This window comes from Cherax quadricarinatus, chromosome 83, assembly GCF_038502225.1.
Source record: "Cherax quadricarinatus isolate ZL_2023a chromosome 83, ASM3850222v1, whole genome shotgun sequence".
Classification (NCBI taxonomy): Eukaryota; Metazoa; Arthropoda; class Malacostraca; order Decapoda; family Parastacidae; genus Cherax; species Cherax quadricarinatus.
The window spans coordinates 1,292,125-1,314,049 of NC_091374.1; the positions used below are offsets into that span (position 1 = coordinate 1,292,125).

At 42.0% G+C, this 21,925-nt stretch overlaps 1 protein-coding gene across 6 annotated transcripts in view; it reads right to left on the minus strand.

Annotated features, from left to right (window-relative positions):
- Nucleotides 1-14,285: 14,285 nt before the first annotated feature.
- Nucleotides 14,286-21,925, minus strand: part of LOC128702181 (uncharacterized) — a 41,814-nt gene continuing 34,174 nt past the window's right edge. For all 6 annotated transcript variants that reach the window (XM_070102664.1, XM_070102665.1, XM_053796279.2 and 3 more), the window contains one exon: nucleotides 14,286-15,325. Coding sequence is in view for 2 of the 6 variants with exons in the window: in XM_053796280.2 (XP_053652255.2) it covers nucleotide 15,325 (1 nt within the window). In the remaining 4 variants the exon portion in view is untranslated. The remainder of the gene's footprint in view (nucleotides 15,326-21,925) is intronic.

The window sequence follows — 21,925 nt, forward strand, 5'->3', positions numbered from 1 at the left end:
AATGGGGAGACGAGGAAACGAGTTTTAGCGAGGATTTTTTGTAGGACAATGAATAGGAATCGGGGAATTTATGGGAGGAGATGGGAGGGAGCTTTCACTGAGGGTTACAGGTCCATAACTGTTGGGGAGTTGCTAGAGTTGTGAGGGGGGGGGAAGTGGGTTTAGATTGTTGTGTAAAGCATTAGATAAAAAAACGGGGGGGTACCAAACGGGCTTGCCAAACGAAAGATGTTGGTTTGGTGTGCATGTGCGTGGGTGAGTGACAAGTGCAAGAGAGAACGATTGTGTGTAATTGGGGTGTGCATGGGAGTGCTGAGTTCATGCATTCTTAGTAGTTATTTAATATTGTTAATTAATGCCTTCTGCTGAAGGCTATCGTAGTAGCGTATAAGAGTACAAGTCTGAGAATGCTGCATGGGACAGCAATAAAGTTAGGATTTGACTCCCATTGTAAACTAAGTCAGTTTCTAATGTATATATATACATATGTATATATAAATAATATTAGGACAGCAGCTGGCGTTTTCACTACTGTAGAGTTGTTATTGTTTTCAATTTAATATGTTCTTGAGTTTAATTTAGTATGGTTAGTTTATAAGTTACATGAACAACGGTGAAATGCTGTACATTTTGGTGAGCTGGGGTAAATAGGGGGGGGTTATACTGCTTGCATTTTTGCGGTATGTAATTATTGTGTGTGGATATTGAAATTAGCAGTTGGGAAGGAGTCAGAGGACCTAGAAAATGTACAGAGAACTTTCACGCCGCGCATAACGGAGATAAAACACCTCAATTACTGGGAGTCATTTCGCTGCCTGACCACGGTGGAGTGCGGTTGTCTCGGCACCCCTCTGCTGTCTTCAGGCGAGCTACCTTAGTTCAGCAACAACCATTGAGTAGTGAGGACGTGCGCTGCTCATTGGGATATCAACATGGCGGAACATACAGTACGGAGAGTGAATACTATCTGCATAGAGCTGGTTCGTGGTACGTTAAGTGGAGATACGATGAACGTCCTTCTCCCTAACATCATCAGGGATACATATGGTATTCCCAACGAGGAATTGTATGGCGTCGCCCTTAATGGTTTAACAAGAATCTTTGTGAAATTTCTACGAGTCGATTACTACACAAGAATTGTCGAGCATTACCAGGAACAACGCATGAGTGTGAATTCAACGATGGATGTTGTGTTACATGACGTCTCTAAGTACTTCACATGGGTGAAGGTACGGAATGTACCCTTCGAGGCTACGGCTTATGGCCTGCAGGAGTTTTTTCGAAGTTATGGGACAGTGCATTCTGCAACAATGGGGGTGTGGAGGGATGGTCCATATGAAGGAATGCCGGAAGGTTCTTACACCCTTAAAATGACCTTAACAAGGCCTATACCATCCTATGTTACGATGATCGGTTGTAGAACACAGGTTTATGTGTACTATGCTGGGCAACGGAAAACATGTCGTCTATGTAGCTCTTATGAGCACATGGCAGCCCAGTGTCCTAGGAGGCGGGCTTCTCGAATTCTCGACACTCCAATTGTGATTCAACAGTCGTGTAATTTGGTGCCTGGCTCTGATGCCTCGGGAGGCCGGAGGAATGACCTCTGGAGCGAAGAGGTCGACCGGGAGGTGGCGGCGGCGGAGACGTGTGTCACTCTCCCAGGGGCGTCGGGGGAGTTGAAGGTGACATCTGAGGAGACTTTCGTCCAGGAAGCTTCAACCCAGGATGGGTTATTGGCAGATGTGATCAAGGATTTTTTGGATGAGGTGGAACCCTGTGCAAAAGATGTCCTCAGTTCATGTGAAGCTGGAACTTTGGAGGGACAACAAATTGTTGAGGAAGACTTGAGTAAGATTGGGCGGGAGCATGTGGTGGCCGTGGAGGTACACCAGGAGGATTTGTCTGAGGGTGATATGTGTGTAAGTGTGAGTTCTAGGAAACGAACTGCGGCATCAGAGATAGATGAGGTCATTACCCCAGGGCAGAGGCCGGGGAAGAAGTCATGGGCAGCGGTTGTGGAGCCGAGGACACATAGTGGTAGAGGTGTGCCTGAGTTGCAAATTGGGAAAGGGAGGGGGGAAGTGACTGCACAGGAAAACTCGAGTGGCAAAGGAACACGTAATATGAAAAGTGCAGTGGGTAAATCCCAGAGGCATAGGGGAAAGCCGCCCCTTCTGTAATTTTCAGATGTGTCACGCTTAATGTTAATGGACTTAAAACTGAGGTCAAGAAAGTTTGGTTGGAGTGGTTTTTAAGGCGGTTTGATGTTGATATATGCTTTTTGCAAGAGCATAATCACAGGGCTGGTAGTGTGTTGAGGGTGAAAGGATATCGGATGTATGTAACCAGTGGTTTGCAATTGAAAGGTGGGGTAGCAGTTGCGGTAAAGGAGACCAGCCCCTTGCGTGTCATCGGTTGGGAAGAGGGGGGGGGTGGGAGGATCGTGAGGGTGGATGGCGTCTGGGGTGAGAGTCGAGTTAGTTTCGTGGGAGTTTACATGCCAGCAACTAGTAATATTAGGGTAAAAGTAGATTTTGTCAGAGAGGTATTGCTGTATCACTTGAGAGGTTTGCCTGCTATAACAGTAATAGGAGGTGATTGGAATTGTGTGATTAGGAGTGGTGATGTCGAACCGAGAGGGGCGGGTTGTGTGCTGAGTGTGCTGAGGGATGTATTGCGAGATATTGGGGTTGTTGATGTGGTGGGGAGGGGGGGTTACCTAGTGGAGCATACGTTCGTCCGTAGGGGATATGAAGCGCGATTAGACAGAATTTATATTAAGCAGGGTATAGATGTTGTGAGGGTGCAAACCTTCGATGTGGGGTTTTCTGATCACAGAGCGGTAATAGCAGATTTGATGTGGGATGGAGTGGTGCGTATTTATTCTGGGTACTGGAAATTAAATGTAAGGCTTCTTAAGGAGGAGGGGGAGGGGCCTTTTTTCAGTGATTGGTGGTTGCCTTTTTGGGAGGCTAGGAACAGGGAGATAGATCTGTTAGATTGGTGGGAAATGCAGGCAAAACCTGGAATAGCGAATTTTTTTAAGGCTAGGGGACGAGAGGAGGCGAGGTGGCGTTTTGGGTTGCAAAATTATCTGGAGGGACAGTTGCAAGATTGTTATGTTGGGGGAGGTGGTAGGAGGGATGATATGGACAGACTGCGGAGTAGAATAGCTGAATTACACAATGATAGGTTTGATGCAATTAGGGTTAGGGCGGGGTTAGAGGATGTTTTGTGGGGTGATAAACCGTCTGGGTATGTTTTACGTAAATTTCGGGACCGACAGAGTGTAACCACCATTCTACAATTGGAGACAAGCCCTGGGGTGGGAGGGTATCCAGTGGGTCGAGTCCTATCCAATATGGAAAGTATGAGTCTCTATGCTGATAGTTGGTTTAGAGAGAAATGGAGTTGGAGGGAGGGGGGTTCCTGGGAGGGTATTTTTGAAGGGGGGTTCCATAGTGTTTTAAGTGAGCAGGATAGAGTGGGGTTGGAGGTTGGTATAAGTGAGGTTGAGGTGGAAGAGGCAGTTTTCGGGATGAGTACCGGGAAAACACCAGGGATAGACGGTATACCAAATGATTTTTATAGAGCACATTGGGGGTGTATTAGGCAGTGTTTTGTTAGGCTATTGGATCATATGTTAACTAGTGGGAAGTTGGGCATATCGCAAAGTACGGGTGTCATAGTTTTGGTGCCAAAGAAGGGGGGGGTAGAGAGTTGAGTGCTTACCGTGCAATATCTTTGATGTGCGCTGATTACAAGGTTTTTGCGAAAATTTTGGGTAATAGACTGAAGAAGGTCATGGGGTCGGTGATACATGGGGGACAGTTTGGTATCCCGGGGAGGAGTATGCGGGTAGGTCATGGTCGTATTCGGGATTTCCTTGAGGGTAGTAATAAGGGAGGTATTCTAGGTCTGGATTGGGAGAAAGCTTATGATTATGTGGATAGGGAATTTTTGATTGAGAGTATGGTGAGAATGGGTTTTGGAGGGAGGGTGGTTGGATGGGTGAGGACTTTGTATGAGAATGCATCAATGAGAGTACAGGTAAATGGGAGGTTGGGTAGTTCAGTAAGCATGGGAAGGGGTTTAAGGCAGGGGTGTCCACTCTCCCAAATACTCTTTGCATGTATGCAGAATCCTTTCTATGTTCTGGTTGATGGTGGGATGGGAAGGTTGGGGGAGAGTGGAGGATATTGTGGGAATATTGTTGGTTATGTAGATGATACAACTGTTTTACTTAATGAGATTGAAGATTTAAGAAAAGTGGGAAGGGTAATTGAGATTTTTGGGAATGCTACTGGGATGAGAGTTAATAAGCAGAAATCACGGTTGTTGGAGGTAGGCGCTTGGGTAGGAGGGACCTTGGGGGAGGAGTTTGGTTGGATAACTGTAGATAGGCTAAAGATTTGTGGGATTTTGTTTTTGGCAGATGCACAGGAGAGCAGGAGGGTTAATTCAGAAATGGTAATGGACAGAGCTTTGAGTAGGCTGAGGGGTCTAAGGGCCGGGGATGTAACCTTGCATCAAAGGGTTGTGGTGGTAAATACGCTGATTTATAGTAAGGTGTGGGGAGTGGCGGAAATTTACCCATTAAGAAGTCAGGATATTATGGAAATGCAAAGAAGGGTCTTAAGGTATGTGTGGGGCTATGGGAGGGCGTGGTTGGGCAAAGATGTAGTAATGACTGTGGTAAGGCAGGGAGGACTGGGATTGATTGCATTAGGGTCTAGGGTGAAGGCGCTATATGTGAAGCAGAGGTATATTCGGGCAGCGGGGGAAAGGGGTCTTCGGGTGGGGGAGGTGATGGGGGATATCCGCAAATGGTGGGGTGGCAGGGACTTAGTGGAGTGTGAAGACATGTTGCGGTTTATGTTAAAGGTACGCAATGTTAAAAAACTCAAGGTAAAACGGTTAGTGGGTGTGGGTCGTCGTCAGGAATTAATGCAAGGGATGGCAGTGTATCCCACATATGATTGGAGAGTGATATGGGTGGAATTTAGTAAATTAAGAATACCGGCAAGAGCGAGGGAATTAGTATATAGATTTCTTATGGGGACGTTAGCATCGAAAGAGGTGCTAAGACGAATGGGTTTTGTGAGAGAGGCGTCATGCGCTTTTTGTGGGGAAGTTGAAACGGTTTTTCATGTAGTATATTTTTGTTCTGCATTGGAGGTAGTAAGATTGTGGTTGAAGAGGGTTTTCTTTTTATTGGGGGGGGGAAAGATATCACCCCTTAGGGCGTTAATGTTAGATATGGAAGGGGTACCCAAAGAGGTGGGAAGGGCTATCAGATATGTAATAGTTGATTACTTGTATGTTTCTTGGGGGATGAGGGAGGTGGAGGGGAACATTAGGATAAAAGCGTTGGCGGCGAGTTTTTATAGGACAGCATGTAGGAACAAACAATTATATGGGGGAAGGTGGGTAATTAGTTTTCCGGAGGGATATCGTGGACTTACTGTTGAACGTTTACTCCGTTTGAGTATGGGGTGAGAGGCAAGGGGTTGGTCTCTTCAGTGGTGCGCCCTCTTGGTGTGATTGGAAGCCTGGTGAGGTATGTTGAGTCAAAAGTTGTATTCCCTTATTGTTATAAGGAGGTTTATATTTATATGTCTTATATATTTTTAATCTGAAGATAGCCTTGTCATACACCTCTTTTTTTATTATTGTATTGAATATGTACATTATGCACTATGTACGAAAATATATAAGTATTTGATGGGGTTTATATATCCCCTTATTTTGTATGGAAGTTAATCAGTAACATTAACTTTGTGTATGTATAGTTCTATCATAGATTGTAATATTTAGTTTATTTGCAGACAAGTCATTTAGCGATTTATTTCTATGTATGATTTAGTTTGAATAAGTGCACATACACGTATGTGTATATGCATGCGTATATGTATACATATATGATTGCAGGACTCGTTCCTACATGTCTTATAATGACCCTGACTGTTTTTGTTTGGAAGTCTGCTGGGTTGGGTTATTTTAGTAGAAATTGTTTTCAATGACCATTCATTAGGGAAATTAATGTATGTTATTTAGAATGGGGACTGTACATACGGTAGGGGGGTAGAAGTGTCAGCTGTGTCGGCACTGGCAATAATGAGTATTGTAAAGGAGGGTTTGAAGATTATGTGGATTAATAATATATAAATAACAAAGTGGAAAAATAATGCAGATTGTAGGTTTGGGTTTTCCTTGGTTATAATAATAATGATGAATATTGTTATGTTATCTTGTGTAATCTTACTTAACATAGTTACATTGGATGTAATGTATATGGGATGAGGGACAGGTGTGACAACACAACGTTAATCGTCTGTGTTCATTTAGACAATGAGATTTATAATTTTGAGTAAGAACTGATACTGTGTTCTTTTATCTATTTAATGTATTGTGTTGTTTTAAATAAAAATATAAAAAAAAAATTACTGGAAGCGCTTGAGGTTTCTAAACCTGTATTCCCTGGAACGCAGGAGGGAGAGATACATGATTATATACACCTGGAAAATCCTAGAGGGACTAGTACCGAACTTGCACACGAAAATCACTCACTACGAAAGCAAAAGACTTGGCAGACGATGCAACATCCCCCCAATGAAAAGCAGGGGTGTCACTAGCACGTTAAGAGACCATACAATAAGTGTCAGGGGCCCGAGACTGTTCAACTGCCTCCCAGCACACATAAGGGGGATTACCAACAGACCCCTGGCAGTCTTCAAGCTGGCACTGGACAAGCACCTAAAGTCAGTTCCTGATCAGCCGGGCTGTGGCTCGTACGTTGGTTTGCGTGCAGCCAGCAGCAACAGCCTTGTTGATCAGGCTCTGATCCACCAGGAGGCCTGGTCACAGACCGGGCCGCGGGGGCGTTGACCCCCGGAACTCTCTTCAGGTAAATTCCAGGTAAACTCCAGGTAAACACTACTACTACTACCATTACACTACTACTAATACTGCTACTACCATTACACTACCACTACTACCATTACACTACTACTACGACCATTACACTACTACTACGACCATTACACTACTACTACTACCATTACACTACTACTACTACTACTACCATTACACTACTACTAATACTAATACTACCATTACACTACCACTACTACCATTACACTATTACTACGACCATTACACTACTACTACTACCATTACACTACTACTACTACTAATATACCATTACACTACCACTACTACCATTACACTACTACTAATACTAATACTACCATTACACTACCACTACTACCATTACACTACTACTACTACTACTACCATTACACTACTACTACTACTACCATTACACTACTACTACCATTACACTACTACTAATACTACTACTACCATTACACTACTACTACTACCATTACACTACTACTAATACTAATACTACCATTACACTACTACTAATACTACTACTACCATTACACTACTACTACTACCATTACACTACTACTAATACTAATACTACCATTACACTACTACTAATACTACTACTACCATTACACTACTACTACCGTTACACTACTGCTGACATTTTTGAGTTATCTTAGATAATTTACACTATGTCTGCTAATTGTACTTATGTGTACCTGTGTCTAAATAAACTTACTACTACTTCTGTTACACTACAACATCTACTACTACCACTTCCAGAATCAAGAGCCCTTCACTAGCATCAAGGTATCTACCTACCTTCACATCTACTACTAGGATCAAGAGCCCTGCACTAGCATCAAGGTATCTACCTACTTTCACAGCTACTACTAAGATCAAGAGCCCTTCACTAGCATCAAGGCATCTACCTACCTTCACAGCTACTAAGATCAAGAGCCCTTCACTAGCATCAAGGTATCTACCTACCTTCACAGCTACTACAAGAGCTACTAAGATATCTACCTACCTTCACAGCTACTACCAAGCATCAAAGCCCTTCACTAGCATCAAGGTATCTACCTACCTTCACAGCTATCTACTACTAGCCCTTCACTAGCATCAAGGTATCTACCTACCTTCACAGCTCCTACTAAGATCAAGAGCCCTTCACTAGCATCAAGGTATCTACCTACCTTCACAGATACTACTAATATCAAGAGCCCTTCACTAGCATCAAGGTATCTACCTACCTTCACAGCTACTACTAAGATCAAGAGCCCTTCATTAGCATCAAGGTATCTACCTACCTTCACAGCTACTACTAAGATCAAGAGCCCTTCACTAACATCAAGGTATCTACCTACCTTCACAGCTACTACTAAGATCAAGAGCCCTTCACTAGCATCAAGGTATCTACCTACCTTCACAGCTACTACTAAGACCAAGAGCCCTTCACTAGCATCAAGGTATCTACCTACCTTCACTAGCATCAAGGCTACCTAGCCCTAGCAAGTATCTACCTATCAAGAGCCCTTCACTAGCATCAAGGTATCTACTACCTAAGACCAAGAGCCCTTCACTAGCATCAAGGTATGTACCTACCTTCAAGAGCCCTTCACTAGCATCAAGGTATCTACCTACCTTCACAGCTACTACTAAGATCAAGAGCCCTTCACTAGCATCAAGGTATCTACCTACCTTCACAGCTCACAGCTACTACTAAGATCAAGAGCCCTTCACTAGCATCAAGGTATCTACCTACCTTCACAGCTACTACTAAGATCAAGAGCCCTTCACTAGCATCAAGGTATCTACCTACCTTCACAGCTACTACTAAGATCAAGAGCCCTTCACTAGCATCAAGGTATCTACCTACCTTCACAGCTACTACTAAGATCAAGAGCCCTTCACTAGCATCAAGGTATCTACCTACCTTCACAGCTACTAAGATCAAGAGCCCTTCACTAGCATCAAGGTATCTCAGTTTACATCAAGGTATCTACCTACCTTCACAGCTACTATACTAAGATCAAGAGCCCTTCACTAGCATCAAGGTATCTCAGTTTACAAAGGAATCTCTATATATTTTCAATTAGGTTGCTTTATACTGTGTAATAATTACCATTATAATATTCACGGGGAGGTATTAAACCAGTAAAGGGAGGTAATTAGGTTTGTTTCATGCAAGGGAAGGGTAGCTCCAGTTCCTCGAATCAACAGTCCTTCATTAGAATCAAGGCGCCCCGACCTTCAAGGTTATTGAATTATTATTAATCAAGGGGGAAGCGCTAAACCCGGAGGATTATACAGCGCCTGGGGGGGGGGGGTGGAAGGCATTCAGACTTAATTCGGGGAACTGGAGCACAGATCCAATTCCCTAAATCAAGAGCCCCTCACCAACATCAAGGAACCTTCCTTGAGGGGTCTTTGTGTACAAAAAATCCTGTAATGATGCCTTCCTTAGCTCTCCATTGCATATTGCATGTTTTCATAAGAACATAAGAAGGAGCACTGCAACAGGCCTACTGGCCTATGCGAGGCAGGTCCAATGTCATTATTAGGCATCACTTCCCCCCCCCCTTCCTCATTATTTTCGTTAAATAACTTATGCATCTTATGGAAAGAATGGTGAAAAAAAAAATCAGACGTGTAGAGGCAAATTTGTCACATTTACTAATATAGTTATAAAACTGAATTGTTGGATTCCGAGCAATAACTGAACTCATCTAATCTCTATTATTTATTATAATTATAACTAAGCGCTAAACCCGTAAGGGTCATACAGGGCTGCTCATATAAGCCTCAGTCTTTCAGCAAATGATGACTGTATTGACTTTATGTTGAGTACGTTGTAATTATTATTATAATCATGGGGAGAGCTAAACCCGCAGGATTATACAGCGCTTGTGGGGGGGGGGAGGTATTCAGGCCCAATTTAGGGAACTGCGGTACAGATCCAATTCCCTAGATCAAGAGCCCCTCACCAGCGTCAAGGAACCTTCCTTGAGGGAAGTACGTTGTAAGATGTCAATCATATTAAACAAATTTATTAACGTACACTAACTGGAGAATGCCTCTTCTGATCGGCTTCAAACCCTAAACACATGCATCTTAGTAGATTTTTGGATTGTTGTCCGACTGTGTAGGTGCCTAATTGCCAATTTTTCTGAAAAAAAAAATGGAAAATTTAAATATTGGTTTTCATGCTATAATTTGTGAATGCTTCATCCGATCTGTTTCAAACCTTCAGTACTGCTGTATCCTAGAAGCTCTGAATTGTTATTGGACTTTGTAGGTGCTAAATTGCAACAAGTTACTTCAACCCCTCAGTTGAAGGTTATTATAATAAAAAAGAAGCGCTAAACCACAAGGGCTATACAGCCACCTGACATCAGCTCCCTCTTCCTCAATGAGCCGAGAAAGGTATTCCTGTGCTATTCACTTAGCTCCCTCTATTTCAGTGATCCGCGAGGTCTCAGTATTCCAGACGTACATTATTATAATCAAGGGGGAAGCGCTAAACCCGGAGGATTATACAGCGCCTGGGGGGGAGGGGATGTGGAAGGCATTCAGGCTTAATTCGGGGAACTGGAGCACAGATCCAATTCCCTAAATCAAGAGCCCCTCACCAACATCAAGGAACCTTCCTTGAGGGGTCCAGACGTACAGTGCCCTCTAAATTCAACGCACACAAAAAGATTAGTATGGCCAAAGCTAATAATGCGCTTAAATGTCAGCTTTGAATATTTGAAACTAAGTCAGGAGAGGTATTTATACTTATTATATGTAAATAATAAACCAACTTCTTTAATATAACACATATATGAGGAAACGTCAAATCTTTAAGGCACATTATTATAATCATGGGGGAGCGCTAAACCCGTAGGATTATATAGCGCCTGTGGCGGAGATGGAGGGCATTCAGGGAACTGGAGCACAGATCAAATTCCCTAGATCAAGAACCCCTCACCAGCCTCAGGGAACCTCTCTTGAGGGGCTTTAAGTCATAAGGACGCAATCAGGATTGATCCAAGGAATGGCAGGTTCATTTCTTTGAATCAACTTTAATCACGGGGAAGAGCTATTTAAGTCGTTCTACTTCCTGACCATGATAAGGCCGAAGAAGCAATTCGTAACCCCTGTGATTCATCTGATTTTTACCTGCCTCTCGAACTGACTTCAACCTACGTCTCGTTGCAAGTCTTCATATTTTCTACTTCGTTTTACCAGACATGGGTTCCATACTGGTGCTTCATAATCCAAGGCCTGACTTTTATTAAGGGAAAGTGCTAAACCCACAGGGGTCATTATTATTATAATCAAGGGGGAAGCGCTAAACCCGGAGGATTATACAGCGCCTGGGGGGGGGGGATGTGGAAGGCATTCAGGCTTAATTCGGGGAACCGGAGCACAGATCCAATTCTCTAAATCAAGAGCCCCTCACCAACATCAAGGAACCTTCCTTGAGGAGTCACATAGCACCCGGGGAATGGGAGGTATTATAAGAGGGGCTAAACCCAGGGAATAGGTAATAAAAAGTGCTAAACCCACAAGGGTCATACAGTGGAAGGTATTCAGTTTTGACTCAAGGGAAGAAGTCTGATTCCTTGGATCAAGCTTCTCACAGACATCTAGGCACCTCCCTTGAGAGGTTAGCCTTACAAGTGTCTTTTCAAAGTGATGACTTTTTGCTTTTGTATTTTTAACCTCGTCACCTATGAAGTGATACCTCTCGCTTATTTCTTCTATCATGGCATTTACATGTAAAAGATACTACTGGCCCTACTACTGAGTAGTTGGGCCAGTAGTAGAGGAATACTACTACGAGTAGTATATTCCACTTGTGGAATAGTACTACGAGTAGTATTCCACTACTTGTGGTATACCACTAAGAGCAGTATTCCTTAGCTTATGGAATGCACTACTCGTAACTCTGTATTCAGATATCCCTGCTCCTCTCCAGACAATAGCTTTTAATCCCTGTTAAATATTCCTTAATCCACTATAGTGGTTTCCATCATTCCTGTGTGCACTTGTAGCTTTTGCAAGAGTCGTGCAGTGCCTAACCAATGAGAGACAATCAGGAAGTGACGATTCTGTCAAATTCCCCTGGATAAAAAGCCCTCCACAAACGTCCAGGTACTTCACTTGAACTGAGTGCGACCGCCGGAATTACATTTATTTTTATAGGGGAAGCACTAAAATGGTTATACAGCTCTAGGGAATAAGAGGCTATCAAGGGAGGGCTGGATCAATTCCTTGCATCAGAGCCTCCCACCACCATCATTAATGAACCTCCCTACAGAGGACCACATTAAATAAAAAAAAAACATACTCACGAACAAGTGCTAAACCTGTGAGAATTATACAGCACCTGGAAATGAGGTAATTAATTTTGATTTAAAAGAATAGATAAATTCCTTGGATCATGAGCCCTTCAATATATAGACACCCACCTAGAGGATTGATTATTAGATTCACTTAACCCACAAAGGTCATACAACACCTAGGGGAATGGAATACATTCACTCAACATTTCAAGAAATTGGAGCAGGTCCAGGTCCTAAGATAAAGTGCCTCTCACCACACCAGCATCAAGGAACCTTTCTTCAAGGGTCGTAGACAGATGAACTTAATACAAAATCTAATTGACTGTTAATTATTCTAAACTTGCACTGTATTTTAATTATTTACGTATCCTATTACGTTCATACATTAATAAAAAAAGGCACAATACAGTGACTAGAATACACAAATAACCCGCATATACGAGAGGAACTAACGGCAACGTTTTGATCAAACTTGAACCATTTACAAAGTCGGACTGAACTGAAACGTCGTCATACGCTCCTCTTTTCTATGTGCGGGTTATTTATGTATTCATACATTGCCTAAGGGAATGGCAAGCATTCAGGTTTGAACCAAGTGAAGGGCAGGTCATATTCCTTGCATCAAGAGCCTTATCAGCATTAAAGAACCTAATTTTAGGGATACTCACGAGGCAGCGCTCAACCCTTACATTATACAGTACCAGTATAACGGGGCGCTGTCAGATTCAATCCAAGGAAATGGAGTGAACACAATCACTAGATTAAAGGAGCCCTTCAACATTAAGCACCTTCCTTGAAGGGACTTCACCAGTATTAAAGAACCTACACACTGGGAAGGTAACCATAACATGGCACATTGGGGCCTAGTTGTAGCATTATTATAATCAAAAAGAAGCACTAAACCACAAGGGCTATACAGCGCTGCAGGGCAGGAAGGAAGCGAGGGTATCAGGTGGCAAAAGGGAGATGGATGAGTAATAGGTTACGAAGAACAGCGGGGCAGTGGATGGTGAAAGGGTAGAGGGCAGCAAGAGATTGAGGTAGTAAGGGCTGAGGGAAGTGCGAAAGGTATCAGAGTTTATGGAGTAAATCAGTCTTTGTCAAGAAGTCAATGAGAGAGTCAGGATTAAAGGAGGGTCCATCAGCAAGGAGGGAAGGTAAAGAGAGTAGTAGAGTGGAGACGACAGAGTTAAATTCTGCGTGCTCGTTGATAGAGAGGGCAGTCTAACAGAATGTGGCTAATCGATACTGGAACTTGACACTGCTCACAGAGAGGAACAGGGTGCCTCTCCATGAGATACCCATGAGTAAGACGAGTGTGGCCAATGCGAAGGAGGGAGAGAGTAGTCTCCCAACCTCGGCACTGATGACAAGAAGACGGCCGGTAACCTATGCTCGGTTTAATAGAATGAAGTTTGTTACCGAGCAGAGTTGACCAATGTTGTTGCCAATGGGTGTGAAGGTGGGTAGCTATTACAGCAAAATAGTCCAGAAATGGAACACCTCTATATGAAATTAGTAGGTCATGTACTGCTGAACGCGAAGCAGTGTCTGCCTATTGCCCAGTACGTCAACATGACCAGGGACCCAACAAAAAACAATATCTTTATGCCTGGTAGAGATACGGCGGAGCCAAAGTTGGATACGGAGAACTAGGGGGTGAGGTGTATCAAATTTCCGTATAGCCTGTAGAGCACTAAGGGAGTCTGAGACTACCACAAATGATGACACAGGCATAGATGCGATTCGAATAAGTGCTGCAAGAATGGCATACAATTCAGCAGTAAAAATACTAGCCAAAGATAGTAAATGCCCTATATTCACTTGGAAGCCTTAATCGTACAGGAGTCATATACCTGAGATGTATATCAAATTTAATCCAACTGAAGGAGAGTCGCTCATATTCCATAGACAGAGCTCTTGGACATCATTATACCTTTCCCCCTTTTAAAGAGGTCAAGCATCTTGAACACTACAATCACTCTTCCTATATACATCAGTAATTCAATAATCTTGTATAATTAATTAATGGGAAAAAAAAGACAGGTAAAGAAATCACTTTTTTTGTGTACTTTATTGTTTCTAAAAATACATAAGCAGGTGGATAGAAATTAAATAATACTAAATCTGAGCAATATTTTAAAATCAGTTTCCAGCTACATAAAGAAACTTAGCACCACTTAGTGGGAATAGACGTTTTTTTTGAGAAAATTAATGCAAGAATTCTAAATACTGTACTGTATCTTAAAATTCTAATAAAAATAAAATTTGTAGTACTAGTTCAGTACTATACTAAAATATAATCGAGAAATTCTAAATCTTCCAAACCACAAAAAAGAAAAAAAAAAAAAGAAAATGGTAGCTGGGCAATAATGCAGTGTCCACAGGAGAAAGCAGAATGGAAGAGGATGAGTGTCCTTTATACCACACAATATACAGCTCCAAGGGAATTTACTTGTCCCTCAAGCCATGATATGGGTAGTGCAAAGTTCATATTTACATCCAGAACCCCTGCCAGCACCAGTGAACTTTGTACATATTGTAAAATTACAATTAGGGACTCTTAAATTTAAGTCAGTTTGGTATGAATAAATCAAGATCATCTCTGGAAACTAGAGTAGAAACTAAATTTTCACTAGTGATCTGGAGCATCCAGTCTAAAGCAAGTGCAATACAACTTTTACCTTCAGACTTTCATATAAAGATCACTGTGAAATTCTCTTCCTAAAACATTTCCAGGGATTATCTGTTCTGATGCAACCCTATGCTGAGAGAAAAAATATGGATTAGAAAACACCCTTTGATTCACACTGACAAAAACAAAAACTACACCACTTGCAAATTCTCATACAAAACTAATCCTCTCTATAAACTTTAAGGGAGATTTAAGAGCTAACATAAATGCCAGTATAATAATCAGGTCAGCAAAGGATTGCATCCCTAAACCACAGCAATAAAAAGTGTCCCATTTACATTCGGTTTTTTATTTCCTCGAGCACAACTGAAAGATCAGGAAACTTGTACTTGCGAGGGGGTCCCTTATCGAGACCAGACCAAACCAGGTCTGACTTTCCATCATCAAAGGATACCATTATCTGTTAAAAAGAAAAATAGAAAACTATACACAGCTAGTGGAGAAAAAAATATAGAGTATACCACTTACCTTCCTCTTAATCCCCCTTCATACTCACATACCAAACCAACCACAATTAATGTATGCATACAAAATAATGTGCAATCTACTAGTGGTTCCATGGGATAATCACCCCAACAGCCCAATCTCAAACCTAGTCTTGAATGGAAAATAAATATTACTGGAATGAAAAGTCCATAAGGAAAAAAGTAAAGATAGGTGTACACTGGATGCAAATTTAAATTAAAGATTTACCTATTTAAAAGAATAATTTTGTAAATGTAAACAAATTACCTTGTTCTGCACATGGCAGGATGTATCTCAGACTAACCCTTTCAGGGTTTCGGCCGTACTAGTACGGCTTACGCGCCAGGGTTTTTGACGTACTAGTACGCATAAACTCTAGCGCCTTCAAATCTTGCGGGAAAAGGCTGGTAGGCCTAGATGTGAGAGAATGGGTCTATGTGGTGGGTGTGCGCAGTAGAAAAAATATGGGACCCAGTGGCGCATTGTGGGAACGCCATATTAGTACACCTTGTCCACCATGCCTCGCGGTAAGAAGCTCCTCACTCCTCGGCGAATTGGGACTCTTTTGTTCCCCAGTGACAGTTCTAATACAGATGGAAGTGCCAGTGAAGATGAGTTTCAAGGGTTTGGTGAGGCTTTGACCGAAACTAATGACCATAATATCGGTAATAGTGAGGAAAACCCAGACGACCCTCAGCCTTCCACCTGTGGTGCTGGGCCGTCTTGTTCACGCTCAGTTGTACCAGAATCGAAGAGGAAACTCCTATTTTCCCAAATCCGACTCAGATGTGAGCATTTGTGATGATAGTGATAGTGATTATGAACTACAAGCTCTTCAAACTAGTTCCAGTAGTGATGGTGAAGTGCAATATTCCCCAGTAAAGCGTCAGTATATACGACAATATATGCGCTCTGGTAGTGTGCCATATGCTATTCCAAGGGGAAGGAGTACATCCTGTGGCTGTACAAAAGGAACTGACAGTGAAAATGACGATGATACTGTTGCAATTGGGATGGAAAATGTGCATGGTGGTGCCAGCCGTGAGGCACCAGCAGTGGCCCATGCTGCCACCCACGCCGCTGCCTCAGCTGATCTACAACAAAGGCCACCATCCCCCACCCACCCACCACACCAGCCTCCACAACCACAACCACCTGTCATTGTTCAGTACCCACCAGCAGACTACACCTGGGATTGGCAGGAAGCTGTCAATTTTGTTCCAAATCTCCACCAGTTTGATGACAGCCAACGTGGAATACGGCCATGTTGTACACTGGCAAACAATGCCACTGAACTGGAATGTTTCCAGTTATTCTTTGACGAACCCCTGATGGAAAGTATTGTCATGGAAAGCAACACATACTACGAGTACACCATGGCAAACACAATACTTTCACCAAAATCACATCTACACCAGTGGAAGGAGACAACTGTGACCGAGATGTATCTTTTCTTTGCCACAATAATGCTTATGCCACATGTGTATAAGCAGTGTGAAATCATACTGGTCAACAGACCGCCTGATTGCAACCCCAGGTTTCAGTGATATAATGCCAGTGAATCAATTTGTGTTACTGTTACGTATGCTTCACTTCTCAGACAAAACCAGGCCTGACAGAAACGACAGGTTTTATAAGATTAGGCATGTGTTTGTATATCAAAGAGAAATTCAATATGTATTTTTATCCCTTCAGGAAGCTTGTAATTGATGAGGCTTTGATTCTGTTCAAAGGAAGACTCTCTTTCAAGCAGTATATACCAAGCAAGAGGAAATGCTTTGGTATAAAGTTGTTTGCGCTTTGTGATTGTTACAGTGGTCTGGTATTGGATATTATTGTGTACACTGGAAGTTACACATTGCAAAATACCTGGAAGTTATTGGGCATCTCTGGTGATGTGGTTAGAACAATGATAGAACCATACCTTGGTAAGGGGCATATATTACATACAGATAACTGGTACATAAGCCCCACACTCAGTGATTTTTTTGCGAGTGAATACGACAGATGTGTGTGGCACAGTGCGTGCAAATCGGAAACATATGCCCAGGTTTGACACTGGCACTTGTAGAGGTGAGATGCAGGTGTTTGGTGCCAATGACATCATGGCACGACAAACGAGATGTCACACTGTTGTCATCAGTTCACCCTAATGAAATGGCAGACACTGGCAGGCAGCATAAAGCAATGAACCCATTCTAAAACCTGCAGCTGTGATGGACTACACCCTCAATATGCATTCAGTGGACAAATGTGACATGCAGATTGGGTTTGCTGATTGTGTTCACAAGAGTTATAAGTGGTACATAAAACTCTTTTTCCATCTTTTGGACATTTCCATGCTGAATGCTTATATGTGTAAGATGAGGACCAGAAACAAACCACCATACGGCGAATTCTGTCTGTATGTCATCAGACAAATAGTATTCAAGTACCAAGGAACAACACCTGCAATAGACCGCCCACCAAATTTTCAACAACTTCCTTCTCGTTTGAAGCATGGTGATCACTTCCTAGTAAAACTGCCTGCTACTGCTTTCAAGAAAAAGGCTCAGAAGAGGTGTTACATCTGTGCACATACAAAAAAAAAATGCCCACAACAAAGCAGAGACACTCGTTTTATGTGTGAGGAGTGTAAAACACCACTGTGCATGACACCATGTTTCAAAGACTTCCACAGGCTGTAGAACTTCTAGAAACATTCTCTGTGACTGTATATGTGTATATAAAATATAGAAAAATAGTAATAAACAACATTTCATATCATTTGTGTAAATATTTTATGTAAACAAAACAATGACAACAGTGTTTATGCCGTTATTGTGTAGTATTGAAAAAGAAATAACTTACAAAATACTGATCATATTGGTCTCACAGGCCATAAAAGTTACTTGGAAAAATAAAAAATAAAAAATAATAGAAAATAGTACATAAAATAATAAATAAAAGAATACCGGGTGACGTCAGTCGGCGATGTTACCACATGCTGCGCATTTTCTGTCAACTTCACACCTCCATGTCTCGGTAAGTATTGATGGTAAAATTTTTTTTGTTTAGCCTATAATGTTTAGAAAAAAAAAAAAAAACTTATTTTTCATAAGAATATATATATATATATATATATATATATATATATATATATATATATATATATTTGAAATTTGGCCAACGCTGAGAACAAGTCAATGACAGGGCCTGTCGACCCTGAAAGGGTTAATGTCCACCAACATACTATCAATACAAGAAAACCACCCCACCTCATGAAATCAAATGTTACTAAAATACAATGTTCTCCAAAAGATCCCATGTTTCAGTATAAGATAACTACTCTCCTTCAGTGGTGGTGGCTCATTCATTAGCACAAACTGCTTCCGGACAGCTCTGCTCCAATCTTACTCAAATGACCCAATCAGGTAAGCTGTTTTAAGCCATAAATTTTTTGCATATCAATATTACATTACTAAGGACTGCTGCACGGTATATAACTAAGTGTAAGCCTAATGGTTTTAGGCAAGGTCAGATTTTAATAACCCCACTTCCATTAAAGTAGATACAATGAAGACGACTTGGTGCTGGCATGAATAGTCCTGGTATATAGTAAGCCTAGGACAAAATAAGATAGCTACAGGGGAACCAACCAAGACGGGGCTACAGGCCAGCTACTTCAAGATCAAGGCAACAAGTAGATGGGCTATGAAATAGTATTTTGCAGATGGCTTGTGCAATTTTTATGTATACAAATGAAATGTTAGATTAAGCTTAATTGATAATTAAATGACCCTGATGTGGATTATGTTACCACAAAGTGTGACAAAGTCTTCCCAGCCCTCCTACTCTAACACAATTTTGTTCAGGATGACTCATGAAATCGTAATGACACAGGGTCTGAGGACTGCCCGACAATCTATGAGAACCTTTGGGTGTTTCGTGGGCAAGTGTAGCAGCTTGACTATGGCAATCTCCATCATGGATAATCAGTCTATTTACCCTCCCTATGTATCCAAAAGACCAAAGTTTTTAGCAGATTCACCATGCTGGTCAACAGTTGTTCCTATGTTCTAAGAATTACAAAACTTAAGGTAGTCTTGCCTACAAATTAACCCAGGAAGAAGGCAATACAGTGGACCCCCGCATAACGATCACCTCCGAATGCGACCAATTATGTAAGTGTATTTATGTAAGTGCGTTTGTACGTGTATGTTTGGGGGTCTGAAATGGACTAATCTACTTCACAATATTCCTTATGTGAACAAATTCGGTCAGTACTGGCACCTGAACATACTTCTGGAGTGAAAAAATATCGTTAACCGGGGGTCCACTGTACTCATAGAAAGCACGCCCAATTAATAACCACAAGCAATATGTTATAAAGGCAAAGGGGATAAAAGAGAGTGCAAAAATTATAGGAGGATAAGTCTGTTGAGTATACCTGGTAAAGTGTATGGTAGAGTTATAATTGAAAGAATTAAGAATAAGACGGAGAATAGGATAGCAGATGAACAAGGAGGCTTTAGGAAAGGTAGGGGGTGTGTGGACCAGGTGTTTACAGTGAAACATATAAGTGAACAGTATTTAGATAAGGCTAAAGAGGTCTTTGTGGCATTTATGGATTTGGAAAAGGCGTATGACAGGGTGGATAGGGGGGCAATGTGGCAGATGTTGCAAGTGTATGGTGTAGGAGGTAGGTTACTGAAAGCAGTGAAGAGTTTTTACGAGGATAGTGAGGCTCAAGTTAGAGTATGTAGGAAAGAGGGAAATTTTTTACCAGTAAAAGTAGGCCTTAGACAAGGATGTGTGATGTCACCGTGGTTGTTTAATATATTTATAGATGGGGTTGTAAGAGAAATAAATGCGAGGGTCTTGGCAAGAGGCGTGGAGTTAAAAGATAAAGAATCACACACAAAGTGGGAGTTGTCACAGCTGCTCTTTGCTGATGACACTGTGCTCTTGGGAGATTTTGAAGAGAAGTTGCAGAGATTGGTGGATGAATTTGGTAGGGTGTGCAAAAGAAGAAAATTAAAGGTGAATACAGGAAAGAGTAAGGTTATGAGGATAACAAAAAGATTAGGTGATGAAAGATTGGATATCAGATTGGAGGGAGAGAGTATGGAGGAGGTGAACGTATTCAGATATTTGGGAGTGGACGTGTCAGCGGATGGGTCTATGAAAGATGAGGTGAATCATAGAATTGATGAAGGAAAAAGAGTGAGTGGTGCACTTAGGAGTCTGTGGAGACAAAGAACTTTGTCCTTGGAGGCAAAGAGGGGAATGTATGAGAGTACAGTTTTACCAACGCTCTTATATGGGTGTGAAGCGTGGGTGATGAATGTTGCAGCGAGGAGAAGGCTGGAGGCAGTGGAGATGTCATGTCTGAGGGCAATGTGTGGTGTGAATATAATGCAGAGAATTCGTAGTTTGGAAGTTAGGAGGAGGTGCGGGATTACCAAAACTGTTGTCCAGAGGGCTGAGGAAGGGTTGTTGAGGTGGTTCGGACATGTAGAGAATGGAGCGAAACAGAATGACTTCAAGAGTGTATCAGTCTGTAGTGGAAGGAAGGCGGGGTAGGGGTCGGCCTAGGAAAGGTTGGAGGGAGGGGGTAAAGGAGGTTTTGTGTGCGAGGGGCTTGGACTTCCAGCAGGCATGCGTGAGCGTGTTTGATAGGAGTGAATGGAGACAAATGGTTTTTAATACTTGACGTGCTGTTGGAGTGTAAGCAAAGTAACATTTATGAAGGGATTCAGGGAAACCGGCAGGCCGGACTTGAGTCCTGGAGATGGGAAGTACAGTGCCTGCACTCTGAAGGACGGGTGTTAATGTTGCAGTTTAAAAACTGTAGTGTAAAGCACCCTTCTGGCAAGACAGTGATGGAATGAATGATGGTGAAAGTTTTTCTTTTTCGGGCCACCCTGCCTTGGTGGGAATCGGCCAGTGTGATAATAAAAAAATAATAAGCAATATGTTACGGGAAAGTGCGTGCGGGAGGGAAGAAGAGCAATTGGTGGAATGATGATGTAAAGAGAGTAGTAAAAGAGAAAAGGTTAGCATATTGAGAGGTTTTTACAAAGTAGAAGTGATGCAAGGAAGGAGTATATGGAGAGGAAAAGAGAGATTAGAAGAGTGGTGAAGCAATGTAAACAGAGCAAATGAGAGAGTGGGTGAGATGTTATCAACAAATTTTGTTGAAAATAAGAAAAAGTTTCAGAGTGAGATTAAATATTTTGAGGAAGCCTAGGGAATATATGTATCTGATTGTTAAAAATAGGAGAGGAGAGTTATTAAATGTAGAGCTAGAAGTATCAGGAAGATGGAGGGAATATTCTGAGGAATTGTTAAATGTTGATGAAGACAGGGAAGCTGTGATTTCGTATATAGGGCAAAGAGGAATAACATCTTGTAGGAGGTGAGGAGTGAGTTGTGAGTGTGGGGAAAGTTCATGAGGCAGTGGGTAGAATGAAAGGGGTAAAGCAGCTGGGATTGATGGGATAAAGATAGAAATGTTAGAAGCAGGTGAGGATATAGTTTTGGAGTGGCTGGT